The sequence below is a fragment of the Psittacula echo genome (genome assembly GCF_963264785.1).
Source record: "Psittacula echo genome assembly, chromosome: 1".
Lineage (NCBI taxonomy): Eukaryota > Metazoa > Chordata > Aves > Psittaciformes > Psittacidae > Psittacula > Psittacula echo.
The window spans coordinates 57164174-57179538 of record NC_137735.1 but is presented as its reverse complement, the minus strand read 5'-3'; the positions used below and the strand labels follow the sequence as shown (position 1 = coordinate 57179538).

The following is a 15365-nucleotide window of genomic DNA, read 5'->3' as shown; positions in this document are numbered from 1 at the left end:
AATGAAAATGTATTATTTGGATGTATTCATGGGTGGATCCACAAAACTTAAAAGAATAGTCTAGAGATTTTAAGATTAAATGAACTAGTGAGATTGGTAAATGCTTTAGGATTTTAAAGCTGTTTCAACAAACTATATTCTGTCTTTTAATTCACCTGCTCAGCTCTAGTGTAGGTTCTAGTGTAGGTTCTACACTTCAATTTATCTTGCATAATCTGACAGAAATTAGAAAGCAACTGAGAGGAGTGTATGGTTTGCTAGAGTATGGCTCCGAAAGCACAGGTATGAAATATTTGGCTTTGCAAGTTTTCTTGGCTAGAGGGGAGGTAGCCCATGTTCTAAACAATCTGATTTCGGTATCTTTCTTTTCCTTAGTTAAATATTTTGTTGGCTGCGTTTGCTTATTTCTGTTTGTGCAGCAGTTGTCAAGGAAGAAGGAAGGGCTTCTTTCTGACTGTGCAGTGAGACACTGGCTCTACTTGGAGTTAAAAGAGACTTTCAGAATCCAGACAGAAAAAACTCTGAATTTGTTTCTTGATTGGCAATCTTCAGAAAGCAGATGTATGAGAATTGAGAAACTTCGTAGCTTTTCCTAAGTAAGTTGAGGCAAAAGAAAGACAACAACTCAATAGGAAGATGAGCTTTTGTTCTCCAATGTAAAAAACCCCCAAACTCACCAAAACAAAAAAAAAACACCTGAACACACACACACACACACCCCAAAAACCTCCCACAACAACAGAACAACCACACATAGAAAAAAACCCCTATAAAACAACTCAAATAACCAAAACCCAAAATGACAACACCTGCCCCTCAAAGAAATTCTGTTTATTTTCACATAAATTTCACTTGTCAGGAGAAGTTTGGAAGTTGGGCCTGTATGTATACTTTCACCTGAAAAAAAAACCCAAACAAACAAAACCTGCAGAAGTTTGAAACAGCATTGCTGTTGAGGCTCTGAATTGAAATTACAAGATTCTTCCAGCATTCTCCCAGTAGCTACTTTCAACCTTCTCATGAACTTCCGAATGTTACACTTTGGATTTAAATTACAGTGTCCAGGGATTTGCTTGAAAGGCAATTTGGACTGATGTCTGAGGTTGGCAGGAGAGGATATTAAGGCAGTAAAGGAGATAGCATTTAACTCACCATCTAGAATAATATAAATAGTAAAAGCACAGACTTGCAAATAAAGATGCTCTATTCCTATCTGAGCGCTTTATGCAATTTATAATCTTTGTTATTACATGCTTAATGATTTTGTTTTCATAGTCATGGTAATAGATGTTCCTTCTGGAAACCAAGTTTTGGCTTCTGAGCATAGCAAGATTTACGTAAAGATTTTTCTTCAGGGACTAGAAATAGTCTTTTCTTAAAAATTTTTCTTTCATTGCTACATCCCTCTTTTCCTGTTAAATTGGGGGAATAGAACAGGTGATGCATCATTAAAAACTGTATAGAGAAACATTTCAGGAAGAAAGAATGAAAAAGGTTGTAAAGCATCCCTGAATTCTGCTTTATTTCCTGGAATGAAATAATCTTTTAAAGTATGCTTCATATATTTTTTTCCATAATGATCTATGCTTTTCAAGATTTTACTGGTTCCAGCTCATTTTGGAGGGGACAGAGTTTATGCAGCACCATCAACTTCTAATGAATGATTTAGGTTATAGCATGTTTAAGACAACAGTAGTGTCTTTAAACTAGTTTCATGTATTTTTGTGCCTTTTAAATCTGGTAGGTGCGTGACAGAAGTATCTGAATGGGCTTGCATGTGCAGAATCTTATTTTCCAGCATCTGAGCACATATGGCAGTGCATAGCTGAAAGCACCTGCTTTGGTGTTTAAGTTCTAATGCAGTTCATCTGTACAAGTTTGTTTTTTGTTTTTCTTATGTTGTATCCCAGATGGAAATACTGCATTTCTGGACTAGGACTAAGTATGACCATTGGCGTTTTGGTTATCCCAGAATTCTTCAAACAAAGCTTTCTTCTATAGTTGAAAGAGATGGGGGGTTTATCTACATGTTTATTTATAAACACTTCAGTACCTTGGGTTTTCGTTTTATTCTCTTTTAAACCTTTTGTAACTGTTCTTCTTTTTAATGGAGATGTATTCAGTCTGACTGATCTCCTTTGTTATAAGTCAAAAGTGACGTGTTTCTGTGGCAGCTGTATTTTTTTCTTAATTCCCTGGGAGCCCCATCCAAAATACTGCCTCTACAGACAAGCAAAAGAGATGTGATGGTCAAGTTCCTCTGTCCTAATGGAGCAAAAATCAATTTACACACCTGCACTTGAGTTTTGCTAATCTTCCAGGGCTGATGGTTCCATTAAGAGAAGGTCAAAAATTGGCAGCTGCAGATTATTTCTCTTTGATCCTGTGTTACTCACCAAAAGATGGTATTTTTCTTTTTCCTCAGTGGACCTTATTCCCCCTGAAAAGAGATGTGTAGGAACCAAAAAGGAGATTGACTGAAAGAAGTGACATGGATTTTCTTTTTTTTTCAATTCTATAAAGCCATCAAAACATATATAACAAAATTGTTGTTCAGTAGGGCTTCAGTGAGCAAATGGATTCACTTCCATAGTAGCATGAGAAGACAGATTATTCCAGGAGAACAAAAAGCTAATTCATCAAAGTCATCATGCCACAGCTGTTACAACAATTTATCTGCTACTGAATGCTAGCCAGCTAATTTTTTAGAAGTGACATTTTTCACAGTTTATTGTTTTCTCATCAACATGGCATCAACCACATCAAATATATTCACACACTAATGTTGGCGTTGATGAATTGGCCATGTGCTTTCTATTTACAGATACAGGAGTTTCAGTTTCTTCAGGAGAAATGAGGACTTTTAGGTAGAATGTAGGAGATTTCTCTCTGGTCTCTGGTGCATGTTCCCCATGTTTAAGTACTTGCTAAGCTATGCTGAAATTCAGTAGCATAATGAAATATTTTTATGGAAACACATCGTTCTGCAATCCTTCAGAAGATTGTTTTTATGGATGGGTGAGGCGTATGGGAGTAAGCGCTTTAAGATTACAATTTCAATACAGTTCATTTTTTAACGGCAGGCAGTTACAATGTGCTGCTTCTCAACTCACTGTACCGTACATGATTTGCCAAGGTTAGGCAGATTCATTTTACAATTTTCTTTTCTTTTTTCTTTCTGCTTTTTTTTTTTTTTTCCCCTGAAGAAGCATCTAAGTATCAGTTAAGTATTTCATACTTGGGGTTGTAGTCTACAGTAAACAGTTAGTGAGTAGTAAATAATCCATTTAAAATAAACCAAACTAAAACAGAGTCCACATGACTCCATTTTTTACTATAATTTGAACTATGTTGCTCTTACTCTTTCTGAGGCTAACAGTAGTTACTCTTTGCATTAATTTGTCGTATAGATGTGACTTTATGAATTTTGCAGGTGTGGATGAGATGTATAGGCTACCAGGAGAAAAAAAGTGTCTGTATGGATATAATCTTTTTGCTAGCCTGATGTATGAAGACACCCAAGGTGCCTCACAGTTTGGGGTTCATATTCATACTTGTCCCTTTTTCCCTATATATTTGCCATGTGTGCAGGGTTGGCCATGATAAATAGAAGGATTTCTGCCCACATCTTCCGTCCAACTCTATATTTGCCCAGTTCTTTCTCATGATTGTTTTCACGCATATTTCAGCAAGAAGAACAGTGACAGTGCTCAGATACTCAAAAAAGCATCTGCACCATAAGAAATTGCCTGTCACATTTCCTGCAGTAACTATAAAAATAAAAAGTAGCTCAGCAATTATTTTTGAGCTGTGAAATATGCTTTTGAAAAGCTGTGACTATAATTTTTCTTGCGTAGAACTCTTTGTACTCCCTTATTGTTACCATATGCAGTGCTTCTTTTGTAGTTTAGCCATCCTCTGAATAGCCAAACTCTGAAAAATTGTTCTTTCTCCAAATTGCTTACTTCTACACATAACCAGTCTATCTTATAAATGCAAAGGAACTGTTTGAGTATTCAGACTCCATGAAGGGCTACTGGCTAGGAGTCTCGTAATCTAGAGTGATGATGCTCCAAGGAAAGTACTGGAAACTGTACCTGATATTTTGGGTTTATTTTGGAATCTTTAAACTGTCACTCATCTTTCATCTTGTGCTGTTATTGATGATTTCCATCATCTGATTTAGGCTAATATGGACACTAAAGCCGTTCATGAAATTCAGAGCTTCAGGTCACCTGTCCTTTTGTTTCTTGAAATTCAAAGAAACTAAAAAGTATGAAAAAATGCAAATATTTTGTTTTCTGTAATAAAATCTGCAAAATATGTGTAAGATTCATGCCAGTTCTGCTTGGCAGCTTAATATTAGCACTGGCTTATTGCTTTACATGTGCCCACTGCGTATTTCTCTGTACTGAAGGCACTACACTTGACAGGTGGTTTAAAATATAAATTGGAATAACTCCTGATTACTTTTTTGCTCATGAACTAAATTCTCAACTGGGAACCTGGTATAGCTTTTCTGGCTAATGGGAGGCATAGTCTGCAGCCTTAATCGTGGTGCTGTTACTCTTCATTCTCCAGGTTTTATCAGAATCTTGCTTCTGAGACTCTTCTGTGCTTCTAGGATATGCTTTGAGATCCTTGTTGGCTTGACAAAGGCAATTCTGTAGGAGTTTTTGATGACAGAGTTAACATGCGGCTTGCAATCAAATGAGAGAGAGCTGGAACTGCAGGGTGAGGGAATTAAAGGCCTAAGAATAAACTTGGTTGATTGGTTTGTTTCTTGTTTTGTTGTTTTGTGTTGGGTTTTTTGTTGTTGTTGTGGTTTTGATTTTTTTGTTTGTTTTGTTTTTTGTTTTAGCTTTTTGGGTTTTGGTTAATGTAGTTTCTCCATTGAAATAAAAAGAGTATTGGGGAAGGGCTTGTAGTTCAAATTTTGAATGATTAATTTTGCATCAGTGCTTTGAAAGATACTAGGATAAGCAAGATGATGTTTCTGGAGGCTGAATGAGGTAAAGTTTTTAGCAGTTCAGACATGATCCAGAGTTGTGGTCAAGAAGATCAAGCAGACTAACAGCGCTGGAAATTTTGGTTTGGGTTTTTTTTGTTGTTGTTGTTGTTTTTAAATTAATTTCAAACTCTATATCCCTATCTTGGAATACATTTATACCTACTTTTTAATATCCAAGTGATGATCCACCTAGTTGAGATTTATGAACTACTTAAGGGAAGAAAGAGCTTTGCAGTATTTCTTTTATTAGTAATCTTGCTTTTTTGTGATAAAGAGGTTTTAGGCAGTAGACGCAGCTTGTCTTGTAGTTAATCTTTTTTTCATAGCAGTTTTCTCCAACGCAAATGATCTTGATAAGTTGGTGGTTTTTTTCAGTAGTGTCCTGATTGCTGGCCAAAGACACTTGTTTCAGGTTGATTTAGTGCACTCTTTTTTTCTCCCAGGCTTGCAGCAAGTGACTTCTGTACCCAGGCTGTTTGTTCATATTGCTCTGAACAGCAATCACTTTCAGTCATTGAAAAAGAACCAATTTCATTAGTAGGAAAAAAATTAGATAGCTGACAAACTTATCATACCCATTTTCCCACATAAGCTCAAACAAAACTTCACTGGAAAGAAATCTCATCAGACTTGCTAGAAGTTATATATCCTTGATAGGAATGCTATATTGCATCTAATTAAAGTCAGCCTTGATAAACCTGCAATTAAACAAAGGAGAGAAAAAGACAGACATAGAGACCTATAATTTTAATGCTATCATGATGAGGAAACCTGAAGGTTGTGGGTTTTTTAACTTCTACCAATCTTGAACTAAAATAGGTGATTTGAAAAGGCAATGGTCTTTCACCTTATCTGAACTTAGTGGAGATGATCTGCAAACCTGCTGTTTGAGAGAGATTTTCTGGTTTTTGTTTGTTTGGTTTTTTTTTAACTCCACGTAGGTATTTTTAAACTCAGCCTGACACAGTTAAGTGGCATGCAGCTCACACAACTGCTCTAAAGCTAGATTGCTGCCTTCTTTTAGATCTCCTTTGTATATGTATTGCCATAAGAGATTTTCAGGCAGCTGCAAGTAACAATTTAACAATCAAGCTTACTGCAGATTGTTTAGAAATGTGGAATAGTTTAGTCTCAGAATTTCATCAGGATAAGAGCTTCTGAATTCTGAAATGCTGCTGTGATAATCTGTATTAGTCTTGTCTTAAAACTGCCAAATGTGTGATGTAAAAGATTAAAAAAAAAAACCAAAAAAATTACTGGGGAATACCTTAAAATGTGTTTTTTCTTATTTATTTATTTATTTTTTACAACCGACTGCAAAATCACACTTTTATTAAAGTCAATACGAAAACTCGCTTTTAATTCAGTGCATTGCAAGCTGAGTCCTGAAAATATTTGTATGCTGGCCAACTTCAGCTATGGCATTTTTATGTGTTAGTAGTTTTATTTGTTGGGCCAACACTGGCTCTCAGAAATGTTAAAACAACCTCAGCCACTTATTTGTGCCGTTAAGTTCCAGGAAATTGAAATACAATGTAGCATGGTGCTACTGGGGCTCTGTTTGGTGTTCATGTCTCTCTTAGAAATGGAGATGTTTCTGTACTGATTTTGTGTGTGCAAAGCATTTCAGACACCTATAGACTAAACTGGGAAAGAATTTTTTTTCTAAAATATTGGTTTTCATACCAAATAATCTGGAAAAACAGTGAGTCAAGCTAGAGAAATTACTATGCTTTTGGAGATGATAATTGGCCTACTTGTTTTATATTTATACACAACTAGAACAGGAGTAATTTATGACCTCAAGAGTTTTCCTCATTCTTTCTGCGCAGATTATGTTTGCCACAGATTTATCTGCGTGCTTTCAATGCATATAAACCTACCAAAATTATGCACTTTCAAATATGCTAATTCATTTTATTTAAAGACAAAACCCCTTCAAGTAGAGGGTAGTCTGCATTTTATAAAGAAGAAGTGATGTCTGTTTTCTGATTATTATGTATCTTTTGGTTCAGAACTCAGTCTTCTGATGAGTATTCCTTAAATAAAAAAGAACCACTGAAGGATGAGTGGAGAAGTTAAGATTAAGAAGATAATCTGCATCATCTTCTCCTTCCCTTGGAAGATTTTTTTATCACATAGTAGATTTCAACATGTGATATTTTTTCATATCTTCACTTTTGACTCAGAATTTTCTGAAGAAATGAATTTTGCATTAAAACTGCCCGAAGTAATAATAATGGCTATCTTTTTGATAGGAACACTGTCAAGTTTTCTGGTGCATTTGCTTACGTAATTAATTTCTAAAAAACAATAACCCCCAAAATCCTTAAAATATTTACCTCCAGAGTAACCCATATGTAAAAAGTGCTTAAATGGAAAACAACTATTTCTGTAACCTTCAAAATCTGACTAAAATTGTGGTTCTTTGAGAAACATTATATTTACAGTATTCTTGAAGCAGGGAAGCTACTTTTCACAAAACCAGACTGAAACTGCATTCATATTCCCCTTCCTCCCATGTTTGATCTCTGTTCATATTAGGATTATTAGATAGGTAGGTAGTGTGTAGTACATAGGTAGTAGTACATAATTGGGTGTTGTTTGAAAAAAGAAATTGAAAAAAAATTACCATACAAGGGTCCTTGCTGTTGAGCATCTTGGAAAAAAGGTGTATATAATACTGTAAGTGAATATCCAGTGCTGAAGTTTAATCCCAGCTGGCAACTAAGCCTCACACAGATGCTCGCTCCTGGAGTAGCCTTATTTTGGCTTCTCTTTCCCACCTATCCTGTATCAGCTGTGGAACTTAATTTTTCATAAAAAAAAAAAATAATGTATTTTCACACTTTTTACAACAGAAGAAGGAAATGACCATGTTTTGTTGTTAAAGATTTAGTATTTTTATAATGAAAGACTTATTAATTGCTGCAGTAATGACCTCTTATCTTCAGAGATTTTTTTTGTCCTGTAAGCCTCAAGCAAATTTCTCTTCTCTTACTCTATAAAGCAAATCCCAGAAGACTTTCCTAGACTTCAAACTAAATAGTCCTGGTACAAATAGAATCATGTGGGAAATTCCTATTATCTTCCATTGTGAGCGGGAGCTTCTCTTCTGTCTACTGGGAATTTCTAATTCTTCTTTACTGAGACACTTCAAGACGCTACATACAGTCCTTTAACTCAGTTGCAGAAATTATGTAGCATAGATTAAAAACAAGCAAAAAAAATTAACAGCAGTTAAAATACCTATCATTTTAAGGGAGCACAAATAGTTTGTGGGGGTTTTTTAACGATGAAACTTTCCCTGAACAGTATTTATATGCAAAATACAATCACTGCTAAAGATGTAAGAGCTGTTGGCTAGTCCCTCTAAACAAACAGTTTGACCCTGTAGTGAATTTTCTTTCTACAATTACTTGCATAATTATTTTGTGTATTTATTCATTTTAAGAATAATTCCATCTTTTGGTCTAAGCTTGCGGCAGGCTGATCAGTTAAACTTAGCTGCTGGCCCACACAGCCCACTGGGGAACTTTATATACGCCCAATGACCTTACTGTCAAGTGTTTTATCTCTTAATATCTGGAGTTTGCTTTCTTAGAAGTAAACGTATTTGTAGCCAGGTTTCAACTCTGCCTTCATTTTTGCATCTGCTGCAGACTGTATGTTAATATTACTAGATAACTTACCTGTAGTACAGTGCTAGAAAAGTCTAGAAAATCTGATAATTTGCAGTCTGAATTTTGAGTTGCATAGTACTATATTAAAAAATTTGCTAAATACCTATAAGAAAATTAGTAAGTGATGCATATGTGCTGCACTTGTGTGACCAAGAGGTACTGAGGAAGCACAATAACAAAAGCTGACGTGTTAATGCACTGGAAAGTGTTGCTTGTTCAATTAGATACCAAGGAAGAACTGTTCAGTGATAACTTTTGAAAGATATTGTAGGTCATTCCAACAGTCACAGACTTTCCCAGGATATCAACACATAGAAAAGTAGTGGTCATGCAGATAATGAAGATGCTGGTGACCCACTTCACACTCTCAGCATGTCATCTACTCATGATGTGACTGTAAGGAAAAAGGAGGTTAAGGGGGTTTACTCCTTCAAGGCTTCCCATAGGCAGCAACTTGTTATTTGATCTGACAAGTTAGTGCACAAGCTTCTTAGAAAGCCAAGAATGTAACCAAAAATTATGAATTGCATAATAAGTGCATCCAAACTGATGTCTTCTTCCATACTAAGTTTATCTGGGATCTTCGGCAAAGCTAGGCTGGGAGAGGACTGATAGGTAGGGAACTCCTAAATTGGTATGGGATCACATTTTCATAGTGTTTAGTACTTTCTCAATGCTGGTTGAACTGATTCATTCATATGGCTATAGTACCTATTAGTGCAAAAGGTAGGAATATGCACTTCTGGGTGAAGGGGTCAGCAGAACCCCTGCAGACCTGATTTAGACTAAACTTTCACTTTGAGTTTTGCTTGCAAGCCAAAGTAGTAGTCAGAAAGGGGGCAAAAAGCAAGAAAGGTAAGATAGATCAACAAAAAATCAGCACATATGTGCTGTCTTCTCAGCAACAGTGATCTAAACCAAGCAGCATGAGCAGTCGGTCCTAAGGGGCCATGTTCTTAGGGAAGGTAGTCTTGAGAGAGTGTCTGTGAAGCTCCAGTGCAAAAGTCTGGCTGCAGTGACAGCGTATAAGAGAAAACTTCTCTCCAGCAAGCATAAACTAATGTCCCTTTTGCATGGGGCAAAGACCTGAGACCTCTCAGTTTCAGCCAAAAAGAGGAATTTAATGGCAAAACCACCTTTTCTGCCTGCTATTATTCCATTGTCAGTGAAAGGCAGCTTTACTGTTCATTTCTTAGAAGATACAGCAATTAAACATTAAATTTAAAATTTATCTAGCTTTCTCTAGCCCACTTCTCTCTCCTCTAACCACCTAAACATGCAGTTGATACAGAACCAGTTACTGACTTACAGCAGTGGTCATACATCCACATTAAATCCATTCTAGAATGTGCATCAATATAACTGAACTCCAAAGGGAAAAAGTAACTTGTAAAGTATCGGCAAGGATATATCCATATTTCCCAAGAGAATGAAAAAAAAAGAAATCAGGATAAGGCATAAGACTTCTTGGCCAAAGCATAGCCAGAAATATTTAGCACTTCAGTGCTATAGGTGAAGTTTCTTATTAATCATAATTATTGTAATGTTAGTTTAATAGAGATTAGTTATGAGATTTTAAGTGTTTGTTCTTATAATCTTGCAACCATGTGATAAAACCGTTCAGTAAATGGGCTACTTATTCTGTTTTCTGTTATTTAAAGAAAAATCCACAAGCCAGATGCATTATTTCATATGATTTATTATGTTGTGCCACTGTGATTTGCCAAACTAACAATTCATTCATTGCATGTTGAACATGTCTTTTGTTAAACACCAGCTATTGCCTGGCCACTTTCCACCATACTGTTTTTGTTAATTCTCTCCTTGGTCTGCTTCTTTTGTTGTTTTCTGTGCCTTCATTCTCAAAATGTCTTTAAGGCACTGCATTTACTTGCTGAAATAGTTATTCATCTTCTAAAGCTTGTAGTATTCCCCAAGTCTGTATATTTTTCGTCATCTTCAGTGTTCCTCTGATTTAACTGTTCCATTTTGTTTTGACTTTTGATTATCCCAGGGTCCGATTGGTATGGATGGAAAGCTGGTAGGTGATTTGTTCAAAACCAGTGTAATTTAGGTCTTGCACATATTTCCTCTTTGCTTTCTTAATTACTCATGCTAGAATGTGTGTTAATCACATATTGGCTTCCTTTGGCATAACTTATTTTCACCTCAGGAGCATAGATTTTTAACAGAGTGCTGAAGAGCCACTTCAGTCTTTTGTGTCTATCCGAGGAAATGGAAGTCAGCCATGCTATTCATGTTTTCTCATCATTTTCTGCCTAGATTAGATTGGAAGACAGATGTTCGTACTTCGGTGTTCTGTCCAGAGAATGCTCTACAAGGATAGTTTCCTGATACCTTTCAAAGAGCAGGATATTATTTCTGACCATATATCTGTGACTCTTGACAGTTTCCTTTTTCTTCATTTTTGTGTCTTAATTTCTCTGTCTTGATTTTGTTGGCGGATTGGATATGAACAGCCTCGTATCTCATTTTAAATGCATTCATATACTATCCTGGATATTGTCTGGGGAGATGCTACTTGAATTAAGGCAAAAATAACCTTTAATTTCATACAGTGTATTTGTGAATGTATTTGTGTATTTATTTGTATGTCTATATATTTGGGTCTATGAGCCTGGAAGTTTATGTTCCCAGCTCTTTAAATATGAAAATAATGCAAAAGATGTGAAAATCCGGTTTCTGTGCTTTCTCATACTATTGGTTTTTTCCCTCCTTTCTCTTTCTCCTTTTCCAGGACAGGTCTTTTCTCTGATACCCTCAAAACACCTTTTCTGTCCTTTCATCTACTACAAGACTCATTTCATTTGCACGCTCAACTTGTTACTTGCAGTGTGAGCTTCCATTTTCTTCTCTTAAGACTTTTTCTTGTGCTCCTTGAGGTATCTTTCCACTGCTAAGTAACTTTTCTGCAATGTTTGCAGCCTTCAGTCAATAAGCTTTTTCTTTAATCTCCTCTTTTAGCAGATTGATAGCTTACCTGTTGACTTCAAGTAGACCTGACTACACCATGCATCTTTTTCTTTTAGTATCATTTACATATCAGCTTCTAATATTAGGTTAAATTGCTAGAAAGGCATTAACTGTCAACCACAGAAGATCTTTGATCATGGTAGTTAGAATAGGCTGCCAACCTTAATCCCTTTCTCTCCTTCAAAATAATGCATTAAGTCAGGAATCAAAAATATAAAAGCAAAAATTGGTCTAAAGATTTTGGTGAAACCATGACATATTATGCAGCTATACCCACTGTAGTAATTTAGATTAAAAATAAATAAATAAATAAATAAACAGCAAACGGTAGTAGGTAATCAAGTGCACGAGCAATGATCCAGAGGTTCAAAGTAGTATACACTAAAGCACACCTGATTAGTTATTGTTGTTGGAACTGATCTGTACATGCATGCAAAGAACAGTAGTCAGTTCTTAGTTACAATCAATGAATCAATTTTACAGTTCATAACATGCGAATAACGAGATATTTATTAGAAAAAAATCAGAGGAATGCTGACTTTTCAGTCTTGAAGAGTATCTTCACCCTCTTTGTTATCTAAAATTTAGAGAATTACTTCCAGCTAAAGCATTTTAATCCACAAGTAACATGCAATGGGAACAATTTGCACAGGAATAAACCAGGGTAATTTCAGCCATCCTGGAGCCCTTTTGGGAGCATGGGCATATTAATTGAGATTGAGCTTGCTCAAATGAGTTGCAATATCAGATTGTATTCATGTTAGAGTGTTTTTTAATGAACACAAAAGTAATTCACAGAGCTTTATTATAAAAAAGATCAGTATCGTGATGCCTTTTTCTACCTGTATCTTTGTAAGTAGAGCAGATGCATTTCATAATATAGTGCCTGCTGCACCTTCTGATTAGTGTCACTTACTGGATCATTTGTGAGAAGGGAAAATTATACTGTAACTGCAGTAGCTAATCAGGCAAGGAGCATCTAAGAGCATACAAAAATATTGAAGGATTAGAAAAAACTGAAAAAAACCAACCAGAAAATAATTACCTTTGCTAATGCAAAGTTCCTTCCATACTCAAGGAGCTCATAGCCAGCAGGATAAAAAATTCCTGCTATGGCTACTTTTGTATTCAAGATCTACATTTACAGTTAAGTGCAGGATGATTGCACTGTTGATAGCGCATGTTAACAAAGAGTAATGCAACTATTACATTCCCCATTATTTTACAGAGTTCTGTGTCACAACGAAAAACAGTTGTCCTATAAAACTTCAGCTTCTAGCTCTCCCCTTCTGTATTGCAGATATGATAAAAAAGTAATTATAAATGCACAATGACAGAAAGGCAAACTGGTAATGATGTTGAGACAGAGTAGAAAACACTTTCATGGGAGCATGATTCCATCTCTGACGTTCAATTTAGGCTGTTTGTGTTAGTATGTACTTCCTTTATATCATACATATGGCATGTACCATATGGACACTTAGTAGCCTATACATCTAAATTAAATCAACTTTTTTTTTTAAGCATTTTGTTAATTTCATACTTCAAGTTGGTTTTTGTTGTTTTTTGAGTTTTTTTAAATCTATGTCTTAGAGACAGTTTTTAATGGTTTGGTCAAAATTGCAACTTTAGATATATTTATGAGATGAATGTATTGTGAGTTTGTCTATAAAAGTTTGTATGCATCGGTCTCAGTTTAGTTCATTTATACAAATTTATTGTACCAGCTTCCCAGTACTGCATAAGTAAGCAATTCCTGAGGATTTTAGGATCAGATATAGCATATAATAGCTTAAAACCTGCTGAGATGGGAAGACTAAGGTAAAGGCTGAGTGCTGAGTGTATACCAATATCCAGTTGTATTCATTAACCCAGTGCGATGTGCAACTTCATAGAATTGACCAATCTAGAAAACAGTAGTTCATATTAGAACTGGCAAACCGCAGCCAGTACTTTTGTCTGCAAACCTCTATAGTGCAATGTTGTTGTAAGGGACTAGTGCAAAACTGCAGCAGCTCAACAAGGAATGCTTTTAGGCTGCCTTCAGTGTAAGGATTAGGTAGCCACAATAAATCAGTATTTTACTATGATTTCTCTGTAAAGAAATTTCTAATATTTTTTATATTAAAAAAAATTTAAAATATTGCATGTGAATTAAAACGTTTTCCTGGTTTTTAGTTAAGTACAAAAAATCTTACAAGTTACTAAAAAAAGCATTTCTCTTCAGATGCCCCCACCCCCTTCTTTAAAATCACACAGAATCACAGAATGGTTGAAGTTGGAAGAGATCTCTGGAGGTCACCTGGTCTACCCTCTCTACTCAAGCAGAGCCATCTATGGCAGGTTGCCCAGGATCATGTCCAGACAGCTTTTGAATATTTCCAAGGTTGCCTCTCTGGGCAATCTGTACTAGTGATGGGTAACCCTCACAGTAAAAAAGTGTTTCCTGCTGTTCAGATGGAAAAGTTTCGACTCTGTGTATCAGTACTTTCTGGCTAAACTGACAAGGTTTTATGAGACTTCTAAGAAGTCTTCATGCTCAGTTTCTTTCAACAAAAGCAAACGTAGTTTCACTTCAGCTGAAATATTATTGGTGTCATAAAACACCAGAAGGCAAGCTAGCCCTAGGAGTTTTAAGAAATTCTCTCTTTATAGGGAGAAATATACAAATAAAAATCTGTTTTATAATGTCCTGTAGAGCTGATTGTCTGGGTGGTTGTTGTCCATAGTCACACCTTCTATATCACTTTGTTACACAGTTGGGTTTTTTTATTTGCTTCACGAAAATAAAGTATAATGAGGGCTAGAATAAGTGTTGACTTTCACTGGCTTTCCTAGGCTAGGGTCCTCAGTCATAGGAAGTCTGCTCTGTAAGGACTTGCAGCAACAAGAGATACGTACAACTGTTTAGTGCTCAAAGGGTGCTTCTCCATTTGTCCAGGATAGTCCAAAGGTGATGTTTGCAAATTAGGGAGAGGAAATGTATCAGTTAACTCTTGGAGTGACTGACAAGGGTTCATCTGCTCCTGACGTGCTGGCTTAAATATTGGTTTAATACTTGGTTAAAACTGTGGTGCTTGCAACAAGAACAAAAAGACTATTGTTTGGCCAGCAACGTGTTCCTTCGCTCTTAGAGTGTGTTCATTTGATAGACAGCAATTAGCATCTCCTTGAAACATGGAGATGTTAAAACATAGAATGGTTAGTGTTGGAAAGGACCTTAAGATCATCTAGTTCCATTCCTCCTGCCATGGGCTGGGGACACCTCCCACTAGACCAGATTGCTTCTAAATCAGTTCAGCATCTGTGGATCCTTTTTTACTTGAGAATGATTAAATTAGGTCTTTCTTAACTGGTCTATAATATAAACAATTAAGTTTCTCAAATGCAAGTTTAATGATGTGTTATTGTAATTTAATTCTGGAATGACTTAATTGCAAGAAAGTTCTTCAGATTGGATTCAAACATTCAAATTCAAATATAGATATAGGAGTCAATATAGATTTAAGAGTCTGACTTCAGTACAGTTATTGGATTATATTGTTATCTCCTTATTAGAGAGTACTGTAACTATTTGCTACTATTTAAGGAATTAATCCTTGTCATAACTTTTCATAACCTTATCTTTTCTTGTTTTTCAGGGTCAACCTGGTCCTCAAGTAAGTGCCATCTTACTT

General features: G+C 35.8%; 1 protein-coding gene across 1 annotated transcript in view; it reads left to right on the top strand.

Moving 5' to 3' along the window:
- The window catches only part of COL25A1 (collagen type XXV alpha 1 chain), a gene marked incomplete at both ends in the record, with an annotated part of 314576 nt that overhangs the window by 183109 nt on the left and 116102 nt on the right, over positions 1 to 15365 (top strand). Inside the window, 2 exons of the mRNA XM_080623175.1 lie at positions 10709 to 10735; positions 15330 to 15347. Coding sequence (XP_080479301.1) covers positions 10709 to 10735; positions 15330 to 15347 — 45 coding nt within the window. The remainder of the gene's footprint in view (positions 1 to 10708; positions 10736 to 15329; positions 15348 to 15365) is intronic.